Genomic DNA, 11,302 nt, shown 5'->3' with positions numbered 1-11,302 from the left:
AGCGAGATTGTGTATGATGATGAATACGATGATGTCTTATGTGTTGGTATGGCTAGTATGCGGCTATTTTGTGTGCGTGTGAAGAGATTATGATATGATGACAGGTAACTGAAATGGGAGGCAAGGTAGGTAGGTGCAGAAGTGTGAAGGACTTGGAAAAGGAGAACAAGAGAATGAAAATTTCTACGTTCGTTAAGCCGTAGCCAGTTTAGAGTTTGGAAGGATGGGGTAATGTGGTCAGCATGACGGACATCGCAGACGAAGCGAACACAAGAATTATGAACACGTAATTTTTGCGACTGGTTGACATTAAGGTCAGTCTGTAGAAAATCACAATAATCGACGTGGGACATTACTAGTGTTTCCACTAGTATTTTCTTGAGTGATAGCGGAAGGAATTTTCGAATGCTGTTTAAGGAATGTAGTATGGAAAGCACTTTTTTGGTAATATGGGTTACTTGGTCATTACAGTTTAAATGCGTATCAAAGTAAACTCCAAGGTTTTTAACACAGGAAGCAAAAGGGATTATTGTGTCGTTTAACTTGACTGGAAGAGCAGGAGTAATATTGCATAATAGACGTTGATGTCCCACTAGGATTGCTGCAACCCATGATTCATAAATATATGTTCTTTAGTAATTTCTTTATTGGAGTCTGGAGGAATGAAATCAGCCCACTTTCATTTCAGAATTTGTTGAAGTACTTACTATGGTTGTGTCTCTCGCCATTATGTGATATTCTAGTCATAAGCAGAGAATAAGAGGAAGACAGAGAATAGGATTGGAGAATGTTGGGTTTGCAGTGAAAGACCTGTCCTTGACCAGAACACTATGTATGCCTAGATTCACGTTATGGAATGCACACTGGTTCGAGTTCTCATGGAGGAAGAAATTTTCTAATGGAATTTTGGCCAGTATATGGGAGCTATGCCCACCAAGCATCATGATGAATTTGGGAAGCAATGGTAGGTAGCAAACACCCACTTCTGAAAACCAGCTACAACAGCTGGTGGAATCACCATGCTAAACATACGATATCCCTGTACTGTTTTGATGATCGTTCACCTCTGCTAAAGCATGTGGACGTGAGGCCTGAAGTCGGCCTTACTCTCTGTGGGCTGTCACACCCAGGTTTTAGTTGTTACTATGGTAGCAGAGCAATCATCACTATGAAGCAAAATCCTGAAAGCGAGGCTTCAAAACTCTGTGTGTTGAATATGGCATAAAAATTGCAACAATGGAAATAAAATTGAATTAGACTCTGAAAGAAAAGTACACTTATACTTTCTTTTTATTTCATTTTCAACAAAAGATCACATTACTGTACAACTCCACAAGTCATCACCTGGCACACAGAGATTTCATCCCTGCAGCACACCTTTATAAACAAGTTTTTAAGTGGTAACATCCATCAGTCTCACATTGCAGCATTCACATTAATAATTGCTTGCCCTAAATTTTGTAACAGGAAACATACTTAGTTTTTCGACATGAAGCTCTTCAATCAATGTGTATTATTAAGGAAACATGTTAATATTACAGTGGTAACACTTCCATTCAGGGTTAACACTTTAGTCCCTACAAAAGTATTTACTTATCTGGAGCTATAGAGCCTTCAACTTAAAACGCAACCCTGGTCACGGCAAGTGGGCACATGATAGGCCGATTTCTATAGCAGGAAATCTCAGTGGTGTTGTGCGGCGGCAGGCAGACGGGCAGATAGGCCCGCGGATGAGGTATGTTAAAACATAAAGTGTATGTGAACAATCCTCATATATTAGAGGAACTTCAAGAAAATATTCAGGCCCTGATCTCCAGCATTTCAAGGCAGGAATTGGATCGCGTATTTCAGCATCTTCTTCGTCAGTGTGAGCATTGTATTGAAGCTGACGGAGCTCATTTTGAACATCTTATGTCTTAAGGTAAGGAAATAAACACCATTCAATTGATTTTACTGAAGATAAACTAACACTAAATACAGGTAGAAGGAATGCATGCCGGGCCACTTAGCAGTTCAATTACCGCACAGCACTGCTGGGTGTTACTGCTTGAGAGTACAGCCCTCCTGCCAGTGCCTGGGTTGCATTTTAAGTTGAAGGTGCTGTAGATATTCTTCACTGCACTATACTGTGAAATAGAAAACAGAGGAACTTCTTAAATTAATGAAGTTTATCTTTCAATTACTGTTACAGTATTGTGGTCCACCGCAATTACACTATTAATCAAATTTAGAAATATTCCTAATTTAAAATAAAAGTATGATATCTTTGAAAAATATTGGAGTGCAAGAGGTCAAATGACTTTATTGTCAAATGCCTGGGATTAGAAAACAACAACATTTTTTTCCTCATATTGACATTCTGAAAGTAATCCCAACTCACAACAAATTTTTCACTATGATTCACCCAAGTGTATATACTGTAGTGCATGTTTATTATCACTTTAATATTGCATAAGTCGCAAATACAAATCAAACAAGTGTTCGGGTCTGTAACTGCTCTTGATGCAGAGCTATTACTGAGAGAGGTCACACAGCTAATTTTATATGAAATTTTGGCGCCATCATGGCTGTAGCGAGGAGATGTGAAGTCATTGGGTGTTAGGGTTGTTGCCTCATCATCATCATCATCTTATGAATATCATGTAGCGTATATTAAAAACCAAAATTTGGCAAATTAATACTAATACAAAAATGGACACTTTTTATGCGTAAGGACCACCATACTGCCTTTGATCTACTCCAGGAATGGCAATAGACACGTGTATGAGCAAGTTGCACATAGGAGTCGGTAGAAGTCCGTTACTTGCCCATATGTGCTCCAAGTGCATCCGACGAGGGAAAAACTACTAAGCAAGGGTGTACATGGAAGGAGAGAAGTTTAAATCTTCAAATTGTTTTAACCCTAATTGGGGGTGAAATTCTTTTTTAGGAATGGAAAATGGGGAAATGCCCAATGTATAATATGGAAGAAGCACGTGATTTGCAGAAAACTTAATTTAAACTACATTACGGAAATTTGCAGCCTATCCATGTTGGGTAGTACATATGCTTGTGAAAAGTTCCTTTCTACAAAGTCAAGTCTGAGAGCAAACATAAGGGATACAAAATTAAAAGCCATTTTGCAGCTTGCAGCATTAAAATATCTTAATACAGATATTGCGAAAATAATTTAAGAAATAAAGAAAATCCATTCTTCCAGAAAATAAGTTCTGTTGTTATACTGTTAGAAGAAACAAAGAAAAAAAAAAAACTTTTTGTGATAGAGTACTTATGCTTGAAGTGTATATAAAATTAGAAGTCAGTATGACACACTTCCAAAATCAAAACAGAAAAAATTTTCACGAATTGTTTTAATTAAATAAATGTGTTATTTTTAAACCTATTGTTTTAATACATTCCGACTTAAGCAGTGCAAACCATATTAAATATCTATTTACTGTGATCAAATAAGAATTATTGGTCTTGTTATATCCTGTTGGTAAAAAATATAAATTCTTGTAGTTTCTTAATTTCGTTTGCCAGAAAGATTCAATTAATTTTTCTTCAGTAACATGCTTTAGGTACTACATATTTTTCGAAATAAAATATATGTTTCTAAGAATAAATTCCTTGTGTACGTAAGGAGAGGTTTATTTCTACTATTACGATACTGCAAATAAATCAGATGGGACACAAATTGAGATTTTTCAATAATAAAGTTATTCCTGAACACTGACACGTATGGCGCGCCACCACTTGTTCGACCCTTGCTCAGTACACTCATCCCTCCATTGTCCTTGGTATGAGATAGGTAAATAGTCCATATGGGTAGCACGCTTTGCGAGGTCGCTCATGTGTGCGAAGAGTCTTTGCCGCTCCTGGTATACTTAATGTCTTCAGAATCACATTCATAAAACAAACTGTATCTCATAAATCAATTAATCTCATGTGTGAAACTCGTTATTTTATATTTACGATACAACAGTCATTCAGATTATGAATAGCATATAATCAAACCACCTTTTAATGATCACCAGAGAAGACGAAGCAAAACACACAAATTTCATACTTCCCTAGTGATCTTATTGTCAAGGTGACTTCTTTTTCATGTATACATCCATTCCACTTTGTTGTTACAGACCATGCAATTAAAATGTTGCATTATACATAATTATTACAAATCTCTGAATAATGACAACATGATTTTTTAACTGAAAATAATGTCTTCACGCAATTGTGTGTATAATAATAAAATAAAATTCTGGAAAGAAACCATTATTCAAAGAAATATGTTCTATCTATTTCAATTTATCCGTGCAAACTAGAAGCTCTTAGTTAAAAATAAGGATATTATTTTTTTTACTTACAAGCAAAGAAATATATTTTTTTGGAGATCAATTTATTTTAAGATTGTGCAAAAAAACTTTTAGATGATTACAATCTGGAAAAAGAAGTACAAAAGGGACGGATACAGGTTCAATTTTATATACAGAAGATTCCCTATGTACTATAAAGTGTAAATCAAAATTAACAAATATACTGAAAGACAAGAATAAAATCTCTCAAAGGAACTATACACTTATCTTATTACAAACGTGCTCATTACAACAGACTTACATGCCTGCATGCATTTTAGGTGTTTTCTACAAGTACAATATATTCTTCAAAACATATTTGCACAAATCTCCAAATCTGAGAATTTTTTTAAAAGTTTCATCTAAAAATAACTTCAGAGTACCTTTGGAGAACATAACACAGTAATGTTTACATGTCAGGTACATCTAAATTCACACAATACATAGCTGCATTAGTTCGGACTTTTACCTTACCCACGACTAAAATCTCAGATTATCACTTTCCCTGAGATATGTAAATAATAATCTGGAGACAATGTCGTTTGGAGTCTGACAAATATCGAAACAAAATTACATCACACACAATTAAGAGTGTTGATGAATTTTCTCATGAGGTAATAAGTAAAACCGACACCATTTCTGGGCAAGAAATCAGATAATGACGAGAAGATTATCACGATGTCACCAATGAATACATCACAATACGTACTATAACATAATTGTCTTACTTCAGATCTCTATTTACATTTTATTACTGAATTTGAATGGCAACCTCAGTACTTGAAATACTTGCTCAAATAACCTAATATTTGTAGATCTATACAATAATTTCTCATCATTATCTACATGTATTCTTACAAAGGTGGACTTTTGTGAAATCTTAGAATAATATACAAGAAAAAAAAAACACACAAATGACATACATAATATTAGGTAAGTCATATAATAGTATATTGCATTACAGGTTCTGATTTCGAGATGTGAATGTTCTGAATTTCATTAGGTTTTCTCATATCTTGCAATATAATATTGTGAGAATAAGAACATTACTTTCCACTCTGCTACAAATCTACAAATTTATCATTATCATAAAGCTTATCTACATAATGTAACCAATATTAATTTTGTGTAGTACTATTTAATAAAGGAGTGTGCACTATATAAAATAATCATAATTATTAATACAATACAGTTATGTGTACGCACAATTCCAGCTCAGGCCAAGTCAAACACAGAAACAGTTATCTCGTTCATTAAAATACCACAGTTTAATTTCTTCGGTCTGTGACAGTACATTTCCCCCTGGATACGTCATTGTTTATACCAGTGTTCCGCAACCTTTTTATACTCACGGCACACCCTAGATGGACCTAGACTCACCACGACACACCAAAATGTTAATCCCCTCAAAAATCCATGATGTAACTCTCTTAATATAATTACGTAATTATTATTAGTCTATTATTATTATTATTATTGTTATTATTATTGCTTTTGTTGTTCTATAAAACAGAAATCGACTCTAGCATTTATTAAGAATTTATGAACTTTATTTCACTGTAGAAAATACGAATTTTTATTGCTAATATTAAAGTACATAACTTTACTCACACCTTCAATATGATACTTGGGCCTACTCAACTGCACACAGGTGGGTGACCTGTGGTGGAATTGTTAACGGTGTAAGCCTCATTTCTTCATCGATGGATTTGAGTTCCTAACTCTTTGATGTTTTAATTTTCAGTTAACGTCGAGAAACCAAGTTCACATACATATGTAGTTGAAAATGGAAATAACATATTAACTGCCATCTCGGAGATAGCCGGGTATTCACTCCTTATTGACAACAAAAATGTTTCCAAACGCACTTCGAGAAGTTTTAATTCAAATATTCTGTTTGCTTTTAAGTCTGCTAGTTCCTCTTGTACAAGTATATTATTTGGAAGATGGTTGAATTCACAATGAATGCATCAAGAACGCAGTAAAAATCTTCAACACTCTCTCCGAAATAATTCTTGAACTTCTGTTGCAAGATTACTAAATGTTCTTTAATTAAGTCCATCAACATTTTATTACCGTCAGCAAGGGGCCGTACAATTGGGAACATCTGAAATGACCAATTTTCAGGCATGCTTCAGCTATTATGAATGTTTTTATTTATTGGCCTGTACAATAAGTTCGGCCATACTTATAGCTAGCTTCCTGAACTTTTTATGAAACCTGTACCGACATGAGCGTCACTTTTTTTTATTTTGTTCCAACAACTGACGATAATAATATACATCTTTGTTTGACAGAAAATAATGTTTTGTTACCAAATGTCGTTTCAATTTACTGGGAACCATAGCATTACTGAGGTTCTCACCACACACAACACACTCGAGGATTGGGCACGTTTTATTAACACACCATTTTAATTTCAATTAATTTTCACGTCACATCTTTCATTTTTTGAAGGCACACCGGTTGCAGAACACTGGTTTATACTACAGATTTGGATTTACTGCAGGTCTTACTGCCTAACACTGCTATTGAAAAAAATTCTTTCCAAGCGGATTATTTAGGTCTGCAGGTAGGATTAAAAATAATGTACTAACCGGAAGCAAAAATATAACAAATATGGTCGGGATTTTACTCGAATATATATTCAGACTAAGAGCCAATTAATTTGAGAAAATTTTTATTTATCGGTTATTGCACAGTTGTCTTATAATGTGAGTCAGATCTCCAGCCCACAAATCCACGTTGTAACTAAGAAGCACTGTATTAAATTATTATTATTATTATTTTTACATGTACTTAACATGAAGTTAGATTATAATAAGTGAATAAAAACCATTACATAATGTATACATTTACCGTTTGCGAACTGAAAAGTTTTGTGCTGTTTACCTGGGTTCAATAATACGAAATATCACTTTTAACCCTTTAAAGCTTTTAAGAAGTATCTTATCTTTTTGTGTAACAAGACTGAGGCACAGTAAATCATGACTAAAATCAAAGTTCTGTCAGTCGGTCAGTCAGAAATTACATAATTCCACTGTACCTGTGAATGCATAGGCTGAAAATAGATTTTACACATAAGAATAAATACTATTAAATTTAATTTGCACACAAGAGAAAGGTTAAGACTTTACGTTGGGTAAAATAAAGGAAAAGGTCACGAAATAAGAACAGTACTACAGTACAGAGTTACGTAACAAACAGAGCATAAGATTCTCCAGAGTACAGAGCAATTTCAATGTAAGAGAAATTTGTTTATACTGCCATTATAACAATGTTACGTTGTCTTATTAATCTGATATTATGGTGGGACGAGAGATTAAAATATAATAATTAAACGTACTAAATTAGGACTTCATTAGAGATTCTATCCCACTGCGTACTCTAGCTAATGTAGGAACTACAATAAATTACAGGCCAAGCAAGTGACGGCTTAAAACAGGTTCAACTCCCAGCACTTATGGAAATAGCCCTGGTCGTAATGTTCATACAATAGGACTTCAGGCTGGTGACCTGCTTGCACGAAATTAACTTATCAGACATCTCTAATCAGAAAAGTTGGACTGTTGTTAATGTAACTAAAGACATTGCTCGAACCAATGCCCTGGTCGTAATGTTCATACAATAGGACTTCAGGCTGGTGACCTGCTTGCACGAAATTAACTTATCAGAAATCTCTAATCAGAAAAGTTGGACTGTTGTTAATGTAACTAAAGACATTGTTCGAACCAATGCCCTGGTCGTAATGTTCATACAATAGGACTTCAGGCTGGTGACCTGCTTGCACGAAATTAACTTATCAGAAATTTCTAATCAGAAAAGTTGGACTGTTGTTAATGTAACTAAAGACATTGCTCGAACCAACACATCTCTAGCTTGGGAAAGGGAAAATATGGAGATACCAAGTGAAGGAAAGATATATTAGACGAAAAATATTTAAAAAATTCAATTACATTTAAGGATATGAATACTCGTATCCTGAACACTTCCACGATATAAGGAAACATAAATGCAGTTTAAAATTTCTGTTGATCACCTAATTTAAAAAGGGGATGCAATGTTTGGCATTAGATCTCATTACTGACTAGAGATTCTCTTTCATCCGAGAGTTTCTTGCTATATTTTAATTTACATTCACTGATACTGAACAAGAGTACAGGTTTCTGGTGTACCCCATACTATCTTTCTTAGCCATCAGAACATTCAAATGTGAACATTTTACAGATAAAATGTAATCATGGAAGTTACACTCGAACTTTTGTAATGTCAACCTATATGTCAATTTATAATAATATGTTATCAATTCTCATAGTGACATATATCCACTTCAGTGCTATAATAAAAATATTTATCTCTTACACAGGTGGGAGCAGCCAGGTAGCTCAGTTCGTAGAGCAGCTGGCTACAGACTGCAAGATCCGGGGTTCGATCCTGGGTGGTGACGGACTTTTCTCATGACCAAACTTCCAGAATGGCCTCCTAACAAACTGAATACCAGGTAAAAAGACAGTCAGAGCGTGGTGCCAACTACAACACCTCATTCTAGTGCCAAGGTCAAAGAATGCATGGAGCTCTACCTCCATGTTTCAATGTGCATCATGGTATGTATGGGAGTACTTCTACTTTTATCTTACACAGGTGAGTCAGTAAGTAAGTTACAAACTGAAGTAGTGACCTACATTTTTTAATGAGGCACCTAAAGCTATTACTGCTAAATGGCAGTGGTCGATGTGCATACAAGCAAAACAAAGAAGCAGCAATTACAAGATGGCGGCACTCTGCATGAGTACACCCCTGTCCAGCAGTACTCTGTTGTATGATTTTTCTGGGCAGAAGACAAATGTGCAATAATTTGACTTAATCTGAGCACACAGGATGAAGGGGATGATATGCCAGCCTGACAGGTGATGATTCTAGGGTGCATCATTATCAGCCCAACACAAAATGAGCATCAAGGCTTGGCTCAAGTCGCCAATAGTACATTTATGCAGAGGTGTCATTCCTGCAACTGTTGCGTCTTTGTTTTGCTTGTACACATATTGATAATACTGCCATCTAGCTGTTACAGCTTCAGGTGCCTCATTAAAAAATGTAAGTTGCTACTTCAATTTGTAACTTACTTACTGAATCTCATTTGCAAAATGGAAGCCATACTTCTTGTTAGTAAATTCATTCTCCTGAAATACACAGAAGTATTTAGAATGTTTTTAAAACACCATGATTACTGTATAATATTAAAGTGATGTAAAGTTGTACATTATTTTACATAAATGTTTTAGAAAGTTTAATTCTTTTCTTTCCTTCGTGATGTACATATTTACTAAAATATTCTTGTGATAAAGTTTGTCTTATTTGTGTCAGAGATTAGCATCTACTTCTTTTATAGTTTTCAATCTTTTCCTTTCTCCCCTCTCCTCAAAAAATACAGGGGTGATATTGATTATAATACTAATACATCAAACACACTCTTAGGGCATGAGTGAAAAGCTCAGACAGGAAGACAAAGCACTGTAAAATGACACATTTTATGTCAGTTTTACAGATCTTTAGATTTTCGACTGAAACATGTAAAGTTTTAACTTACAAACAATAGTTTGTATATTTGAAGTGTATAGTTAGCTATCAATGGAATTCAATACTATACAAGAATTACTGTACTTTACAAAACCTCGTCAGCATTATAAAATGTCCATAATAAAAATAGTTACAAAACAGTGGTGTATAAAAGATATTTAACATTTCGACTTTCCGTTATATATAAACTGAAAATCTTTTAAATAGTAACTATTTCCTGCAGTACCTGATATGATTTTATACACATGTACGAGAACTTTCCATTCTTCAGCAGAAATAATTACTATTTTCAGGAGTGAAGGAAAAATAAAGGCACAGGGATAAAATGGTAAACTTATCTGTTCTCTTTCACTATGATGAAACATTTTCCCACTTTCGATGATTTGGATGTATTAGAACTATATCCTCTTCTGAGCCTGAATCTTCATCCTCATCATAGTATGGTCGTGTTACTGCACTGGAACCTAAGAACAAAAATTAATTAATTCTGAATAATGTAAGCAAACTAGTTATTTATTTTAATTTAATAGTCTGACCCAATATTTTGGGTTTGCCTTGCGACACAGAATAGCTCACAATAAAATTTAAAATGAAAAATTATATAAGCAGGTTTCAAACAAAAGAGATTAAGACATAAGAAAAAAAGAGAACCGAGTACAATTTAAATTGAGTGTAAACCATAAAAATGCTGGCAAAATATCGCTACAGAAAATTTTATTATGGTGATGATGATGGCATCTCTTCAGCTTGTATTTTTCCCTCCACTTTACAAAGCTTTTCAACTTATTATTCAACAACTGTATCTTACATCTGATATGTTACCTTCACACAATTGAAGACTTAACATTCAAAATGTGCTAAGTGTCAATTTTTCAAATGTAATTTTATTCAATCTAAGGGAACAATATTCATATGAGAATTTCATGCTAAATTGCCTTTGTCGTAGCTCAACTGTAAGTGACTCATTTGTGCGCCAAAAGATGGTGTTGTAGGTATCTCAATATGCATTTCACAGCGTGTTTTTCATCAGTATGTCAGAAAGTTGTTTTTGACACTTAGCACATTTACGTTGTTAGGTCCTCAATTGTCTAAATATTATTTCAAAATACCTGTTGATGTAATGGTGTAAACAAATGTCGTGTTAACGGAAATCAAAACTGGATGCCAGTCAAAGCTCAAGTGTCACTTGTAAGATGCGCGAAAATGCATAGTTTCACTAAAACTATGTTAAATTTTTCTAGTTTCAGTCACATAATTAGTTTCTATTAAATTCACAATTTTATCTTCAAGTGATGTGTAATTCATAGTATTACAAACATTTATTTTAACATATTTTTATGAACAAATATGTGAGCCTTAATCATTATTATGATTTGCGTTATTTTCAGTAA

At 34.2% G+C, this 11,302-nt stretch overlaps 1 protein-coding gene across 1 annotated transcript in view; it reads right to left on the bottom strand.

Moving 5' to 3' along the window:
- Window positions 1-1,272: 1,272 nt before the first annotated feature.
- LOC138701219 (carboxypeptidase D-like) overlaps window positions 1,273-11,302 on the bottom strand; it is an 82,113-nt gene continuing 72,083 nt past the window's right edge. The window contains exon 26 of the mRNA XM_069827891.1: window positions 1,273-10,375. Within this exon, the coding sequence (XP_069683992.1) occupies window positions 10,263-10,375 (113 nt within the window). The 3' untranslated portion in view covers window positions 1,273-10,262. The remainder of the gene's footprint in view (window positions 10,376-11,302) is intronic.

The sequence above is a fragment of the Periplaneta americana genome, chromosome 6, assembly GCF_040183065.1.
Source record: "Periplaneta americana isolate PAMFEO1 chromosome 6, P.americana_PAMFEO1_priV1, whole genome shotgun sequence".
Lineage (NCBI taxonomy): Eukaryota > Metazoa > Arthropoda > Insecta > Blattodea > Blattidae > Periplaneta > Periplaneta americana.
This window is presented reverse-complemented; position numbering and strand designations above follow the sequence as displayed.